At 43.6% G+C, this 19,730-nt stretch overlaps 1 protein-coding gene across 1 annotated transcript in view; it reads left to right on the top strand.

Moving 5' to 3' along the window:
• Window positions 1–2,021: 2,021 nt before the first annotated feature.
• SBK1 (SH3 domain binding kinase 1) overlaps window positions 2,022–19,730 on the top strand; it is a 52,393-nt gene continuing 34,684 nt past the window's right edge. The window contains exon 1 of the mRNA XM_075284098.1: window positions 2,022–2,245. Within this exon, the coding sequence (XP_075140199.1) occupies window positions 2,184–2,245 (62 nt within the window). The 5' untranslated portion in view covers window positions 2,022–2,183. The remainder of the gene's footprint in view (window positions 2,246–19,730) is intronic.

Below are 19,730 nucleotides of genomic sequence, written 5' to 3'. Positions count from 1 at the left end.
AAGTGCCTAATTTGCCATATTGACTACCTGTACCAGCCACTAGGGGGAGCTCAGAGTCTTAAACACTAGCTGTATAGATTAATATGCACTGAGCTCCCCCTAGTGGTGGCTGCAGAGCTCTGGTATACAGATATATTACATTACTCAACTGATTCCTAGCCCTGAGGTCAACCTTGATCCCCTATAGTACATCGCTCAGTTATCTTTGTCAGTCCTATACACTTTGAATAGCGCACATGCACAACAGAGCTCCGGAAGTTTTGGTGCATGTACACACGGAGAAGGATCCATCACTGTGATTTTTGGGGCCATGTCACAGCCTTGTGTCCTATAAAGTGAATACCTCAATCTCCACCTATCAGATATCCGATCAGGGTGTTATACAGTGTATTATCCTATATATTAGTGTATACACACCTCATGGGGAGTCCGTGCGAGCGGTAATGGAAGAAGAGAATCCATAAGAACACAGCACTAGTTGGTAAACCATTTATCTACTGTATTTTCCAGAAATGTCTGTGTGAACAAGAACTGAGCGGTCTACAGGACGGAGAAATATCTATGAGTTATATCAGGGAGAGGCCGAGGGAGAAGAGAGCAGAAAACTGAACGGAGAACCGGGGTAAAGTTATATGTCTGTCCATCAGTCCAATATCTATCTATCTCTCTATCTATCTATCTATCTATCTATCTATCTATCTCCTATTTATCTATCTATCTATCTATCTATCTATCTATCTATCTATCTATCTATCTCCTATCTATCTATCTATCTATCTATCTATCTATCTCCTATTTATCTATCTATCTATCTATCTATCTATCTCCTATTTATCTATCTATCTCCTATCTATCTATCTATCTATCTATCTATCTATCATCTATCTATCTATCTATCTATCTATCTATCTATTTATCTATCTCCTATCTATCTATCTATCTATCTATCTATCTATCTCCTATCTATCTATCTATCTATCTATCTATCTATCTATCTATCTATCTATCTATCTCCTATTTATCTATCTCCTATCTATCTATCTATCTATCTATCTATCTCCTATTTATCTATCTATCTATCTATCTATCATCTATCTATCTATCTCCCTATCTATCTATCTATCTATCTATCTATTTATCTATCTCCTATCTATCTATCTATCTATCTATCTATCTATCTATTATCTATCTATCTATCTATCTATCTATCTCCTATCTATCTAGAAAATGGAAAAAATGGCAGCACTCCAATATTTAGAAAAAGTGTGGATTTATTCCAAGCAGCGACGTTTCGGTTCTTATCTGAACCTTTCTCAATCTATCTATCTATCTATCTATCTATCTATCTATCTATCTATCTATCTATCTATCTATCTCCCTATCTATCTATCTATCTATCTATCTATCTATCTCCTATCTATCTATCTATCAATCAATCCAATATCTGTCTATCTATCTATCTATCTATCTATCTATCTATCTATCTATCTATCCGCACACAGCCCCTTGGACACGTCTTTCCCCCTATGTGCACAGCACTATAGTACATTGCAGCCTCCTCCTTGATGGATTACAAAGGGTTACCCTGGCAGAATTGGTAGCATGAGCTATTTATACCAGGCTGTGTCTGTTACTGCCGGCAGGCTGCTCGCACACCCCACTCTGTGTGTACACAAGTGTGTGCAAGGCAGTGTGTGCAGGCAGCTCTCTCAGCAGCTTGGGTCAGATGTGCCACATGCAGCCCGAGTCCTGGGGGAGTGAGGCACAAGATGCAGGATGAAAGCCCCTAAGACATCCTCACAGCAGAGGCTTCATTCATAGGACAGACAGCAGGAGGACATCACCCCGCTGAGATCATCGCCCGGTCCATCCCGAGTCTCCTCCATCATAACCGACTAAGAAGACCCATAAGAGGAGCTCTGTCCCTTTAACACCTGCAGAGCATCGCTCTATAAACTCCGCTAGCCATAGACTATTGCTTCTCTGTGGTCGCAGGATACGACTTCCCTGTGTCTGCCCGATAGGAGTCTTACTCCATCCACAAGACTTCCCATGCGCTTCTCACACTCGTTTTTCTTGCAGACTTGGCATCTTGTCCACTCGTAGGTGTGAGAGTCCCGAGTCAAGGCAGGTGTGTGAAGACCACCCCAGGGATCCTTCATGCCATCTCTCCCACCTGGCTCATGGAGTCCTTCTGCTTCATCTGTTTCCATCGGAAGGCTCTGCAGCAGCTGCCAAGTACAAGGTGAGAGTGGGCATGACACTGGCATGGGCGCCGGGTTATACAAGGTCACTTATATGGATCTGTGTTGTGCCAACCTGTAACGCATTCCCTTGTATAACCCTACATGTAATGATGCCACGTCTCTATCCTGCCCGTATATACCTGACTACTGCATTTGTTAATCCTCAGCTGGTTATGGCGCCCACCTCAGTTTATGGATGATCCAGTACAATATCTGGGCACCCACAGACTCTTCTGTACTGTACGTCACCACAGTCATACCAACCTAGTGCCAGTATATAGACAGACAGTATGCCCTCTGCCATGACCTGCTGACCCCGTATACACTGCAATATTCATAAGCTGACCACTAGGCCGATCCCAGGCTGTAACAGCCCGGGACCTGCACGCGTCACATGACCAGGCCAGATGTAAATCCCCTTATAGAGGGGGGCAGATGTTCCTATAGAGAGACAAGCAGAGAACCTGAAAACTGTAAAGGATAGATACAGAAGGTATATTAGGAAATGGTAGAACAAATACTCTCCGGAATTTACTGAAACTGGACAATCCCTTTTAGAAAGAGTTAATAGAGCAAATGTCTTGTGTGAGCGGATAATTCTGTCAACGTAACAGCTGAAAGTTAGATTTATCTATTTACTTCTAGATCTATCTCCTATCTATCTACATTATCTATATGCAGACCCTTCTGTTTCTATGTTACTAAGGCACATCACCCCAAAATATACTGTACCCCTGCTTATCTATCTATCTATCTATCTATCTATCTATCTATCTCCTATGTATGTATGTATGTATGTATGTATGTATGTATGTATCTATGTATCTATCTATCTCCTATCTATCTATCTATCTATCTATCTATCTATCTCCTATGTATGTATGTATGTATGTATGTATGTATGTATCTATCTATCTATCTATCTATCTATCTATCTATCTATCTATCTCATATCTATCTATCTATCTATCTATCTATCTCTCTCCTATCTATCTATCTATCTCCTATCTATGTATCTATGTATCTATCTATCTATCTATCTATCTATCTATCTATCTATCTATCTCCTATCTATCTATCTCATCTCCTATCTATCTATCTATCTATCTCCTATCTATCTACCTACAGTATCTATCTATCTTCTATCTATCTATCTCCTATCTATGTATCTATCTATCTATCTATCTATCTATCTATCTATCTATCTCATATCTATCTATCTCATATCTATCTATCTATCTATCTATCTATCTATCTATCTATCTATCTATCTATCTCATATCTATCTATCTATCTATCTATCTATCTATCTATCTCATATCTATCTATCTATCTATCTATCTATCTATCTATCTATCTCTCTCCTATCTATCTATCTATCTCCTATCTATGTATCTATCTATCTATCTATCTATCTATCTATCTATCTCCTATCTATCTATCTCATCTCCTATCTATCTATCTATCTCCTATCTATCTACAGTATCTATCTATCTTCTATCTATCTATCTCCTATCTATCTATCTATCTATCTATCTATCTATCTATCTATCTATCTCCTATCTATCTATCTATCTATCTATCTATCTCCTATCTATCTATCTATCTATCTATCTATCTATCTATCTATCTATCTATCTATCTATCCATCCTCTTCTTGTGTTCCTAAGGTACATGGCACCCCGACACCTCGCTCTTGTCATACTTGTCACCACGCTTTACCCCTTCCTACTTATTTTCATTTCTCTCACCTACAGATTCTCTTCCCCTATAAATATCTTCCTCCGCCGCTTCGCTCTCACCCGTCTTCACATCCACTATCACACACTCCATGATGTACACATAAATAATCCCACTTTCCGTCACCACTTGTAGATGTTGTGTTAGGATATTAGAGAAGCTTCAGCCACAGGGATGAAAAGCTACAAAGAGAAGTTTCCGTAATGCTGAGTGTCCGAGCCCCTGAGAGCGCAGGATGGCAGCGCACAAGTGTCATCACACCTTCACACCTATATGTATGTGTAAGGAAGACATGTCAGATACAGCACTGAGCGCCATCATGGCTTCCTCTGCTCTACTTGTCACTCATCCCACTGAAATACAATACACTCAACTCTGAAATGGCTGATAACAGGGAACAATGACGGTGGGATAGTAAGACCTCCATGTAACCTGTGATCGGCGGATGTCACCAATAGTATCAGGAGCTCTGAGCCCAACCCCGGAGCCGGAGTAAATGTCAGCTGTTACTTGTGCCAGAGATCTGGGAGAAGTCATGTGAAATGTATGTCATATCCGTACCCACCGGCCACGTCACACCCAATTATCTAGAAAGTTCTGTGAGCAGCCCAAAAATCATAGAAAGTCTTGATTTTTTTGTGTAAAACTGATGTGTGTCAAATATTACATCTCAGTCAGAAAACTGGTTTTATTAAATGTAGGATTTCTATCTATCTATCTATCTATCTATCTATCTATCTATCTATCTATCTATCTCCTTTCTTTCTTTCTTTCTTTCTTTCTTTCTTTCTTTCTTTCTTTCTTTCTTTCTTTCTTTCTTTCGTATCTATCTATCTATCTATCTATCTATCTATCTATCTATCTATCTATCATCTCCTATCTCTTCCTTCCTTCCTTCATTCCTCTCATATCTATATTGCCATCTATAAGATCCCCCTCCAGCTCCTTCTCCGCCATCTTGATGTTCTGGCTGTCATATAAGGTCTTTTCTACCTTGGCCATACTAATAGATATAGTCAGACCGCGCTGACTTCACTTCCACCAGGTGACCATCTCACGTCGGTGGCGACCTCTCTACCTTTCCTTGATGACTTGATCCCATAGCTGTGAGAGCAGATAATCCGGCTGCAGATGACTCCCCGCTCCATGTATACTCGACCGATACAAGCATTAATGTGTACAGGGGTCGAGGCATGGCTGCCGGCCAAACAGATATCTAACGTGCCTTGCCAGCCGTGCTTTGTGTGGCCGCAGCTATCAGGGCATGCTGGGAGTTGTAGTTTTGCAACACGTGGAGATCCACAAATTGAAAGTTTCTGTTTTCCAGGTAAACTAATATCCTGTACAGTAGTAATATACGATATATCATACATACACGTCGGTGTTAGACTCCATGTACACACCCATGTGCACTGTCTGCGGTTTCCCAGCTAGCCCACTGACCCATTCTTTTCTGTGGCCCCATACGTGTATTATCACGGGTCCATGTAGGGGGCAAAACTCCTGTCCATTTTTGCCGACTGGGCTCCTACCCTGAAATGTCCATGGAGGGCCCATCCATGTGCCACCTCCTCCCAGACCCGCACACGCATGTAGCCTAACATCTTATATGGACCTCTGCGGCCGTCTCCCACTCCCATCATCCTCGGTCTATTTTCCGCTCCCATCTCAGCACTCCCTCCAGTAATTACACTTCTCAGAAGGTCTGCGGCCATTGCCTTACCTTCCTGATGGATTTGTGTGGTTAGAGAGAGGCGGCCAGAGCTGCCAGCCGTACAACTAATTCTAAGAAACCTATCAATACCCCGGCCCCAGATCTGTGAGATTTCAATCTATTAAACATTAACTACAGCTGAGGCCAGCAGGGCTTTTTATATTGGGTTGCTGCTGACATCGGAGGGTTAAATGACCGTCCACCTCAGATAAAGTGCACTTACTATGGTGCAACCATAATGGCTAATACAGAGGAGGTTACTCAGATCGGGCGGGATCATCATCATGTAGGCAGACCAATTGGGGCCCCCATAGATCTGTATTATGATGGCACCCTATATACTAGTGTACAGGGCCTCATCTAAGAGCAGGGCCTCAATTATAAGGTGTCTAAAGGGACCTTGCTATCATGTAATGTGTATGGGGCCCCTCCGCCCATTCAGAACACATGCACACTTGGCTTGTATAGGGGAACAATAGCAATAGCGGTCAGATTGGTTTCTCGCTTTCTGGGAAAGTTGGGTGACCACCAGAATGAAAGACCAGATTATTGCAACCATATCACAGCCACATTCTCTTTGGGATCCACCATAGGGGTCCAAGCTGTTCAAGATTTACCCCTTTACAATTGGGTCACGTGACGTGGCGGACCCCCACTATGATGTCTAATAAAACATGTAAAAACCATGATTTATAATATTTAGAGAACAATCCATCCCCTTTCCTATATCCCACAATAGAAGCATCCATATATAGCTATAGCCCCCAAATTCAGGGTTACAATGTTTTGATAATGTCACCATTTGGGGGCTTAAAGGACAGCGTATATGTGAGATATATAGGTGTGCAACATATATCTCCCTCCATCGGCATCTCCAGATTTTAGTTTCTGCAAAAACGGAGCCATGGGCTGGGGATGAGACTGTGCATCTTCTATATGTGTTGTTGTACTTCCTCAGGCCACCAATAGAGGGTGCAGTGTATCAATACATATCGGTGGTCATGTGAATGACAGGGCTTTACATGTATGACTTTGATGCTGACCTGATTATTTTCAGGACTGTATGGGTTAAATATCTGGCAGATTTAGTATTATCTGGTAGAACAGGGGTCAGATCTTCAGCTGCTGTGAAACTACAACTCCCAGCATACTCCATTCACTTCTATGGGAGCTCCAAGTACTGCAGAGCACATATGCATGCTGGGAGTTGTAGTTTCACAACATCTGGAGAACCGATGGTTACTAATCCCAGTGATAGAAGATCCCAATACTGTAAGCTCCTCCAATCCTCTAAATCTGCAGGGCTGGGGTGATATGCTGGTTCTGGTGACAGTATCCTATCTATCTGCAGGGCTGGGGTGATATGCTGGTTCTGGTGACAGTAACCTATCTATCTGCAGGGCTGGGGTGATATGCTGGTTCTGGTGACAGTAACCTATCTATCTGCAGGGCTGGGGTGATATGCTGGTTCTGGTGACAGTAACCTATCTATCTGCAGGGCTGGGGTGATATGCTGGGTCTGGTGACAGTAACCTATCTATCTGCAGGGCTGGGGTGATATGCTGGGTCTGGTGACAGTAACCTATCTATCTGCAGGGCTGGGGTGATATGCTGGTTCTGGTGACAGTATCCTATCTATCTGCAGGGCTGGGGTGATATGCTGGGTCTGGTGACAGTAACCTATCTATCTGCAGGGCTGGGGTGATATGCTGGTTCTGGTGACAGTATCCTATCTATCTGCAGGGCTGGGGTGATATATATGTTAGTGTCACCAGATCCAGCATATCACCCCAGCCCTACAGATAGATAGGTTACTGTCACCAGAACCAGCATATCACCCCAGCCCTGCAGATAGATAGGTTACTGTCACCAGGACCAGCATATCACCCCAGTCCTGCAGATGGATAGGTTACTGTCACCAGAACCAGTATATCACCCCAGCCCTGCAGATAGATAGGTTACTGTCACCAGAATCAAACTGTTTTCCCCTGTAAATTGCTGCCTCTTTCCCGAGATGTCACCATTTTGTTAGTATGCAAATTAATTCTCTAGTGCAATGAGGATGTGGCCATTGCTCCATAGAGGCAGGCGGCTACATCCTTGTTACATTTGCGTATTGGAATGGAGATCCCATTTCACAAGGGGATACAGCTGACTCTAACCTATCTATGTGCGGGATTGGTTGATATTCTGGGGTCTGTTGTCTCCCTGTAATAGATATTATCTGGTGATGTTCGGTCTTAGTGGGTGATGCTTTATCATATCAGTGTATGGGATATGTCTGTAGTCTTTTGGGGTCGCGGTGCTTGTGTTTTGCATTAATCATCCATGTTCCCGCTAGTTCAGCCCTGGCACAGACAGGAGCTCAATATTCTGCATGTAAGATTAAGACCCGGCCTTGTCGCCAGGATTATTTTCTCAGACTACAGCAGACAGGACATATGATGGCGGTATTAAGTCATAAGTCAACCACCTGCACTGCACGGTCTGCGTCTGGTGCGTGACCTTCCCAGTCATATGGCATCACCTACATCTAGGCGGCTTATGTAACCTATGCGCCATGCGTCTTCTTGCCCGATTCCTCCTCTACCACGTGACCGCACAAGGGATCAATCCATTGACCTGACCCTATGACGGGCTGTTCATTTGGGGCCGTCCGTCCTGAGGTCTGCAGTCAGGGCTCGCTGTGTTTAATCACTGTGCAGACTGATAACATAATCCATGGCAGGAGAGCCGCGCATTTGCCTGTCTACTGTAAAATTCCACAGCAGCAGCTTTTAATCCCGGAGACTCTTGATCAGGGCTCCGACTGGGAACTTGTAACTGGATTCTTGGCTTTACGAGACTGACGACCACGATGCAATCCAATGCAAGACAATGCAGGCGAGCGGAGCTGTCCCTGGTGCTGAAACCAGGACAATGCTGAATTCAAGAACTACCAGACCCAAAGTCTAAAGCCGTATACATATTTGCTTTTGGTCTCTGTTATCAGCCACTTCAGGCGGGGGAAGGCTGATTTTATGGGATAAGTTCACAAATACCTCTGCTGTTCAGATACAGCCCCTATGGATATATTCCATATAGCTCCATGGGCAGGATGTAAAGAAACATGGACTTCTAGTGCCCCAACTTATCTGTGGTCACTTATCACCTCGTAGGGATAGCCCAGGGCTCATCTTCTGGGGCCCCCCCATTCGTCCTCACACCAGCCCCCAGGGCCCTCCTATTTCGCTGTGGTCCATTAGATTAGCACCTTACCCCATCTATGGTTGCTCAGATCAGCTCCTAGGTCCTCCTCATTCAGTTGCGGTCCCTCATATAAGCTTCTATCTTCCCCCCCATTCAGCCATGGCCTCTTGGATCAACACCAAGGGCCCTTCGATCTAGGTGATGGTGCCTTAGATCAGCTCCTCGGGGCCCCTTATTCAGTTGTGGTTCCTCAAATAAGCTCCTTTCTTCTCCCCTTTCAGCTATTTTCACCAAGAGCCCGTCCATCTAATTCTGGTCACCTATTCAGCTATGGTTCCTCAGATAATCTTCTAAGAAATCCCCCACCATTCTCTGGTGAGGATCATCATCATGAGCTCCTCCATCCAGAGGGGGTCCCTCATTTATGGTTACTTAGTTGATCTTCTAGGAACCCCCACCATTCATTTGTGGTCTTTCAGATCTGCACCATGGGCCCATCCATCCAGCTGTGGTGCCTCAGATCAGCTCCCAGAATCCCTGAGTTAACCTCCATTTAACTTTGTTCCCATGAAACCAACTCTCATAGTCCCCATTAATCAGTTTTGGTTCCTTAGATAAGCACTTGGCCCTCCCAGTAAGCTGTAGTCCCTAAGATAATCTAGGAACCCTCACCTTTCAGGAACGGCTTCTCCACATCACCTCATAAGATCGTCCCATTCACAAGTGGCCATTCTGATGATCTTCTAGGAACCTTCTCCATCCAACTGCAGTCCCTAAGATCAGCTCCTGGACACCTTCACTTATCAATTGTGGTTCTTCAGTTAAGCTGGTTCCCTCTTTCTGTTATAGTCGATCAGGTCACCTCCTAGAAGACCACATCCCTTTCAGCTGTAAAACCTCAAATTTGCTTCTGACGCCTATCATTGCGCTGGGACCCTCCATCAATCTGTGATCCCTCAGATCAGCTCTTGGTTCTCCGTTATCTGGTTGTGGTCCCTCAGTTCACCTCCTGGTCCTCCATTATCTGGTTGTGGTATATCAGATCACTTCATTGTCCTCTCTTATCTGGGTTTGGTTCCTCAGATCACCTCATGGTTCTCCGTTATCTAGTAGTGGTCCCTCAGATTACTTCCTTGTCCTGTCTGATCTGGGTTTGGTTCCTCAGATCACCTCATGGTCCTCCCTTATCTGGTTATGGTCCTTCAGATCACCTCCAAGGGATTTATCTGTGGTCCCTCAGGTCAGCAAGGACTCCTCCATTCCACTGTGGTCCCTCAAATCATCTTCTAAGGCCTCCATATTCAGTTGTAGTTCCTCAGAGACTCTCCTAGGGCCCCTCCATTTTGCTGTAGTCCCTTAGATCAGCACCTAGGCCATCTCATAGCAGCTGAAATCTTTCAGATGATCTCTAGCTCACCCCCCATTTCAATATGGACCCTCAGATTTGCTCCTGTCCCCTATCTTTGTGCCGTCCTCCATCACATCAGCTCCAGGGGCCTCGGTTTTAACACCTATAAGTAGGCTTGAGCCTTATTGATACCAAATCCTAGAAGATCTGCAGTAAGGAGAACGTACCCCGCAGCCTCCATGTCCTGCTGAGAACGATGTGGGCTTGGTCATGGGTAGATGGCCTCGGCTCATTACCAGTCCCGTTATTTTTATCCTCATTATCATCTTTATTTGCAGTAAGCAGTAAAGCAATTACCAGGTAATATTGTTTATGACTGCGTTACGATGGAGAGCCGGTGCCGGCGGTCGGCAGCTGCCAGCTTCACTCCTGGCCAAAAGAAAAAAAAACAAGAAATCCTCCTTTTGTGTCCTACAAAGCAGTCGCCGAGGCGGCGTCCGAGGTAATTGTCTGATAATTGTGAAATTGGAGAAGACTTTGGAATAGGGAATCTGGTTATGGAGGGATTCTGAGAGACGAGGAGATGTAGTTAGCGTCCGCCGCCTGTCCATCACCCCCCACCCCCACCCCGGAATAATGTGTTCCCGGAAGAAAGAAAACTTGTCGTATCATTGGGAAAAATCAATGCGTTCCATTCCAGACCTCTTAGCGTTTCCCATTATCGGTGACCTCAGCCGAAGCTTGGAAACTATAGGGTTAATGGCTCCTCGGAGGAACAGTAGACTCTCCTCTCCGACATAACCAGAGATAAGTTGCCCGCTCTGCACTATCTCCCCATGAGGTACTAAGACACTACCATTAGGTTCCTATCAGCACAGTCTACTGATCATCTGAGCCACCAGTGGGGGGCAGTGTACGATTTTCACTACCAAAACAGTGGGTGCTCTGCCTATGGAGACACCGCGGTAGATCTTGCATTCTATTCGTGAAGCAGGAGAATCAGGATGAATGCTGCTCATAGTGACCCCAGCATATCACCCCTGCCCTGCAGATAGATAGGTTACTGTCACCAGAACCAGCATATCACCCCAGTCCTGCAGATAGATAGGTTAGTGTCACCAGAACCAGCATATCACCCCAGCCCTGCAGATAGATAGGTTACTGTCACCAGAACCAGCATATCACCCCAGCCCTGCAGATAGATAGGTTACTGTCACCAGACCCAGCATATCACCCCTGCCCTGCAGATAGATAGGTTACTGTCACCAGAACCAGCATATCACCCCAGCACTACAGATAGATAGGTTACTGTCACCAGAACCAGCATATCACCCCAGTCCTGCAGATAGATAGGTTAGTGTCACCAGACCCAGCATATCACCCCAGCCCTGCAGATAGATAGGTTAGTGTCACCAGACCCAGCATATCACCCCAGTCCTGCAGATAGATAGGTTAGTGTCACCAGAACCAGCATATCACCCCAGTCCTGCAGATAGATAGGTTACTGTCACCAGAACCAGCATATCACCCCAGCCCTGCAGATAGATAGGTTACTGTCACCAGACCCAGCATATCACCCCATCCCTGCAGATAGATAGGTTACTGTCACCATACCCCAGCATATCACCCCAGCCCTGCAGATAGATAGGTTACTGTCACCAGAACCAGCATATCACCCCAGTCCTGCAGATAGATAGGTTACTGTCACCGGAACCAGCATATCACCCCAGCCCTGCAGATAGATAGGTTAGTGTCACCAGAACCAGCATATCACCCCAGCCCTGCAGATAGATAGGTTACTGTCACCAGAACCAGCATATCACCCCAGCACTACAGATAGATAGGTTACTGTCACCATACCCCAGCATATCACCCCAGCCCTGCAGATAGATAGGTTAGGGGGTATATATATATATATTACCATTACTAAGGCACTCTATTGTCTATAGCTATAGCAAAGGTCTAGAGGATGGAATTATGGAATTAGAGAGACGTGCGTCATCCAGTGAGCGGCCGTATCCACCAGAGACCAATATTCCATATTATTCAGCCCTCATAGGGGGTAGGACTCCTGGGAAATCATAGATTACGGAGCCGTCCATGCCTGCCATATCTGAGAGAGCCTCAGGCGACCAGGGGGCAGTCAAGCCTGCTAAGAAGAATTACACAATCAAAGTGGAGCATTTCTGGGATTTTCCTTCCAATATATTGTATCTATGATCTAAAGACCTAAAACCCGCAATATTGCATCAATGGATGTTGTCAGGGCAGGTGTTAAGGGGTAGAAGCCTGGCCCATTTATTACAGACATCCCATGAGAATGAAGACCACGGGATCAAGTAGCAATGCTGTACTTTTTATTGGGGGTCTTATTGGTGACCTGAATTGTAGTATTACGGTATGTGGGAACTATATGGCAGTATTAAGTTAATTTAAAGGATTGGATCAATGCTGAGCGTCCATTATACTGTACAGCTTTTGATTGTCACATCTGACGCATGGACAGGCAGACATAGCAGTGCTGACGCGCGGCAGAATGAGTCATAAGGGGGGGGGGGTGATTGGTATAGTGGGGGAGACACAGTTTAAATTTTCGCCTCAGGCAGCAGAAAAGCTCAAATCTGCCCTGGCACCATATGGGGATTATTATGTGAACAGTATATGGCAGTATTATTTTGGGCCATTATTTTTGCACTATATGGTATTATTATGTGAATAGTATATGGCAGTATTGTATAGACCCTATATGGTGATATTATGTGGAATGTAGGCGGCAGTATTATTTGTGCACTATATGGCGATACTATGTGGGATGTAGATAGCAGTATTATTTAGTAGATGCGAGCAGTAGATGGCAGTATTATTTTGGCCCTGTATGATGATATAATGTGCAATGTAGATGTCTGTAATATTTTGGTACTATCTGGTGATATTATGTGGGCTGTAGATAGCAGATATATATTTTGACACTATATGATAATATTACGTGAACAGTACACAGCAGTATTATTTTGCCCCTGTATTATGTGGGACGTTGTATAGTGCCAAAATAATACTGCCATATACTGTTCACATAATATCATCATATAGTGTCTATATACGGTAGTACTCCCATATGAAATAAACCCCATATAGTTCCACTATAATACTGTCATCTCTAATCCATGTCATACCACCATATAGTGGCAAAATACCTGCCAACTACAGCTAGCTTAATATTGTGGTACTATATGGTGGTATTATTTTATAGCAAAATTCCAAGAACAATTGTCTAAACTGACAAATAGCGGGACCTTCTTTGTTCATTGCCCAGCGCCCCGTTCTCCATAAAACCGTCCCTTTGCCGTCCTGTGTCAGTACTTATGTGGCCAGATATTTGTACTGCACTCGTGCCTGTATCTGTCAGTGTCCCCCTAGTGGTGATAGGCGGTACTGCTCCGCAACTACATTATTTTTGTATTTATTTATTTTATTTTGTTCATTTTTATCCCTTTAGTCAAAAACATGTATACTATATGACGCGGCCATGTACATAGCGAATTTGTGCAAGATACGATGATAAATCTGCCATCTATGATATTGTCATTTATAATATTTACAAAGGTAACGCTTTGCTATGTTTATATAGATAAAATGCTTCTTTTGATGTCTCGTTTGATGTTGTGGTTATAAGGGGTTAAAACATCATTTCATGTCTGTGGGTCCTATACTGATCAGCGGCTACCAGATTCCATATGTCTACCATCTCCCGGTCTGCAGAAAATGTTCTATATCTAAGTCTCATATGGTATGGTGATTCTTATTGGAAGCGACACACTAAAGGCATCCTTTCCATTGTATAAAACTTAAGTCGTAAGGCCATTATTGGAACTCAAAAAATACAACCTCGGGCATAAATGGGTTAAAACGAGATTTCGTCTGGATTAGTAGAATGCAGAGCAGAGGAGGGACAGTCCAAGTACCAAGGACCAAAGATGACCCAAGACCTTACATGGACACCCCATTGATTTTAATGAGCACGGTGTAATGCTTCACTTGTCCTGTGGCGGCGCTGCAGAGTAACAACTGCAGACTGCAGGGGATGGTTACAATATACTGGAGAACCCCCTTAATATAGAAAATAGAAGCGCCAGAGGTCTCTATAATGTTTGACTTGATATATGATCTAGAGAGCGTCCAGAAAGTGCAGCACTAGTGACCCGTGTCTGTACAGGGCTCTATGATCTATAGTCACTTACCTGAATAATTAAGTTTATAGATTTTGGTAAATTTTTCCTCTTTCCCAATCAATATTATGAACTGAGACTGATCGATGAATCGAGGAATAAGCAGATATGAATCTATAGAGTAGTAATTCTGCGTACGGATACATTATATACAGCATGAATACATATAAGGGAGATGCTGCATTGCAGAATGGGGTAGACGATGCAAATGGCCGACCCTTTGGAGTGGCTAGTGCATGTCAGCCGGAGGTCCTAGGGTGACTTTCAGTCCTCCATCTTCCCTGATCTCCAGCGAGCGGACACGTATCCCCTGCCCTGTGTCTATATGAGACGACCCCTTTAAGCTCCCCCTAGTGGTGGCTGCAGGAATTATTATTTTAATAGTCATACTTGCCTGTGGTCCCAAATTTTCAGAAACCATCCCATCAAATGTGGCCAGTCCTGGCCGAAAAGTGGCGAATGGATGCAAAGGATGGGAGGTCGTGTCCAGGTTAAGGGGCGGGACTTAATTACCCCGTTTTTTACCAATTGAAATGCCGGTAGCTATGTGTTTTGGGAAGTGTTTCGGTCCCTTTTTTCGATGACTTGGACCATTCTCATTGCCTTCAGAGTTAGACTAACAATATCCTTATAATACGGCCATTGCGGTCACCTCGGCCCCCTCCCCAATGAGGACTTGTAAAAGAACACTTGCATATATGCGTCACTCTCGATAAATACTTCCTTGCTTCCAAATGACAAGAGTACAATAGTGGAAATGAGGATGGCGGCAGCTGCTGGAGGAGACAGTACTGCACGGGAGTCGCATCATCAGAAAATTACATATTTCTCACTGCATTGTCTTAGCATTTTTATTCTTTTCCGTCTTCTACGCTCCTTAGAGACAAATCCATCCCTGCTATGGAAGGTCCATTGTGATCGGGGTCCTAGTTCTTCCTTATACATAGTTATGCAGCTGGATGATCCATCTGTGTGTGCCGCCAGTCACCACTAGAGGGAGTGCCCGCATACAGACAGACAGGTGCAATGAGTTCTATACTAGCTGTGTGCTCCCCCTAGTGGCAGGTGCAGGCAACCTGAATTGTGTCTTTTAAGAGACATCCAAGGATCCAGTGTAGAGGCCATCACAGGTGAAAAACTCCTGCAAGTGACACTCTTTCTGCTGCCGTCCTAAGGCCCAAGGTCCTGCTGGTCTATGTGTAATGTGAATGTATTCTGCATGATAATAGCGCCCCCTCGTGGATACATTTCTCGCTGTACAGTGCACATTACTGTGACCTCCCCTATAGGCCAGATGTTACACTGCATGCACAATCTATGGCGACTATAGCTGCAGACTAGGAAGGAGACGTCACAGAAGAGTTTGGATGGCGGATCCGATATATTACCTGCCTAGTCTGCAGCTATAATTGTACATGGTTACCAGGGATGTTACATGTAACCAGGAGGCCCATAGCAACACGTGGAAGAGAGACCCCGCACCGCCATGATCAATAGCAGCCAGGTCACAACATACAGCGAGACTCATTATTTTGGTTTCCTCTCTGTGCGGTGTAAGTTATATACAGAGTAATGTATAAAGTACTGACAGTACAGGGATCATATACACACAGTGATGTCACAGTACAGAGATAATACACACAGTGATGTCACAGTACAGAGATAATACACACAGTGATGTCACAGTACAGAGATAATACACACAGTGATGTCACAGTACAGGATAATACACACAGTGATGTCACAGTACAGGGATAATACACACAGTGATGTCACAGTACAGGATAATACACACAGTGATGTCACAGTACAGGATAATACACACAGTGATGTCACAGTACAGGGATAATACACACAGTGATGTCACAGTACAGGGATAATACACACAGTGATGTCACAGTACAGGATAATACACACAGTGATGTCACAGTACAGGGATAATACACACAGTGATGTCACAGTACAGGATAATACACACAGTGATGTCACAGTACAGGATAATACACACAGTGATGTCACAGTACAGAGATAATACACACAGTGATGTCACAGTACAGGGATAATACACACAGTGATGTCACAGTACAGAATAATACACACAGTGATGTCACAGTACAGGGATAATACACACAGTGATGTCACAGTACAGAATAATACACACAGTGATGTCACAGTACAGGGATAATACACACAGTGATGTCACAGTACAGGGATAATACACACAGTGATGTCACAGTACAGGATAATACACACAGTGATGTCACAGTACAGAGATAATACACACAGTGATGTCACAGTACAGAGATAATACACACAGTGATGTCACAGTACAGAGATAATACACACAGTGATGTCACAGTACAGGATAATACACACAGTGATGTCACAGTACAGGGATAATACACACAGTGATGTCACAGTACAGGGATAATCCACACAGTGATGTCACAGTACAGAGATAATCCACACAGTGATGTCACAGTACAGAGATAATACACACAGTGATGTCACAGTACAGGATAATACACACAGTGATGTCACAGTACAGGGATAATACACACAGTGATGTCACAGTACAGGATAATACACACAGTGATGTCACAGTACAGGATAATACACACAGTGATGTCACAGTACAGAGATAATACACACAGTGATGTCACAGTACAGGATAATACACACAGTGATGTCACAGTACAGGATAATACACACAGTGATGTCACAGTACAGGATAATACACACAGTGATGTCACAGTACAGGATAATACACACAGTGATGTCACAGTACAGAGATAATACACACAGTGATGTCACAGTACAGAGATAATACACACAGTGATGTCACAGTACAGGATAATACACACAGTGATGTCACAGTACAGAGATAATACACACAGTGATGTCACAGTACAGAGATAATACACACAGTGATGTCACAGTACAGGGATAATACACACAGTGATGTCACAGTACAGGGATAATACACACAGTGATGTCACAGTACAGGATAATACACACAGTGATGTCACAGTACAGAGATAATACACACAGTGATGTCACAGTACAGAGATAATACACACAGTGATGTCACAGTACAGGATAATATACACAGTGATGTCACAGTACAGGATAATACACACAGTGATGTCACAGTACAGAGATAATACACACAGTGATGTCACAGTACAGGATAATACACACAGTGATGTCACAGTACAGAGATTTTATTATTATTATTATTATTATTATTTATTTATATAGCACCATTAATTCCATGGTGCTTTACATTTGGGGGTTTACATACAATACACAGAATATACAGGTAGATATAATGCTAATAATGACCGACTGGCACAGTGGGGTAGAGGGCCCTGCCCGGGAGGGCTTACAATCTTACACAGTGATGTCACAGTACAGAGATAATACACACAGTGATGTCACAGTACAGGGATAATACACACAGTGATGTCACAGTACAGGGATAATACACACAGTGATGTCACAGTACAGGATAATACACACAGTGATGTCACAGTACAGGGATAATACACACAGTGATGTCACAGTACAGGGATAATACACACAGTGATGTCACAGTACAGGGATAATACACACAGTGATGTCACAGTACAGGGATAATACACACAGTGATGTCACAGTACAGAGATAATACACACAGTGATGTCCCAGTACAGGATAATACACACAGTGATGTCACAGTACAGGGGTAATACACACAGTGATGTCACAGTACAGAATAATACACACAGTGATGTCACAGTACAGGGATAATACACACAGTGATGTCACAGTACAGGGATAATACACACAGTGATGTCACAGTACAGGGATAATACACACAGTGATGTCACAGTACAGGGATAATACACACAGTGATGTCACAGTACAGGATAATACACACAGTGATGTCACAGTACAGAGATAATACACACAGTGATGTCACAGTACAGAGATAATACACACAGTGATGTCACAGTACAGAGATAATACACACAGTGATGTCACAGTACAGAGATAATACACACAGTGATGTCACAGTACAGGATAATACACACAGTGATGTCACAGTACAGGGATAATACACACAGTGATGTCACAGTACAGGGATAATACACACAGTGATGTCACAGTACAGAATAATACACACAGTGATGTCACAGTACAGGGATAATACACACAGTGATGTCACAGTACAGGGATAATACACACAGTGATGTCACAGTACAGGGATAATACACACAGTGATGTCACAGTACAGGATAATACACACAGTGATGTCACAGTACAGAGATAATACACACAGTGATGTCACAGTACAGAGATAATACACACAGTGATGTCACAGTACAGAGATAATACACACAGTGATGTCACAGTACAGAGATAATACACACAGTGATGTCACAGTACAGGATAATACACACAGTGATGTCACAGTACAGGGATAATACACACAGTGATGTCACAGTACAGGGATAATACACACAGTGATGTCACAGTACAGAGATAATCCACACAGTGATGTCACAGTACAGAGATAATACACACAGTGATGTCACAGTACAGGATAATACACACAGTGATGTCACAGTACAGGGATAATACACACAGTGATGTCACAGTACAGGATAATACACACAGTGATGTCACAGTACAGGATAATACACACAGTGATGTCACAGTACAGAGATACTACACACAGTGATGTCACAGTACAGGATAATACACACAGTGATGTCACAGTACAGGGGTAATGCACACAGTGATGTCACAGTACAGGATAATACACACAGTGATGTCACAGTACAGGATAATACACACAGTGATGTCACAGTACAGAGATAATACACACAGTGATGTCACAGTACAGGGATAATACACACAGTGATGTCACAGTACAGGGATAATACACACAGTGATGTCACAGTACAGGATAATACACACAGTGATGTCACAGTACAGGGATAATACACACAGTGATGTCACAGTACAGGGATAATACACACAGTGATGTCACAGTACAGAGATAATACACACAGTGATGTCACAGTACAGAGATAATACACACAGTGATGTCACAGTACAGAGATAATACACACAGTGATGTCACAGTACAGGATAATACACACAGTGATGTCACAGTACAGAGATAATACACACAGTGATGTCACAGTACAGGGATAATACACACAGTGATGTCACAGTACAGGGATAATACACACAGTGATGTCACAGTACAGGGATAA

This window comes from Leptodactylus fuscus, chromosome 8, assembly GCF_031893055.1.
Source record: "Leptodactylus fuscus isolate aLepFus1 chromosome 8, aLepFus1.hap2, whole genome shotgun sequence".
In the NCBI taxonomy this organism is placed as follows: domain Eukaryota; kingdom Metazoa; phylum Chordata; class Amphibia; order Anura; family Leptodactylidae; genus Leptodactylus; species Leptodactylus fuscus.
Note: the sequence above shows the minus strand (reverse complement) of the source record. Positions and strands in the feature narration are given on the sequence as shown.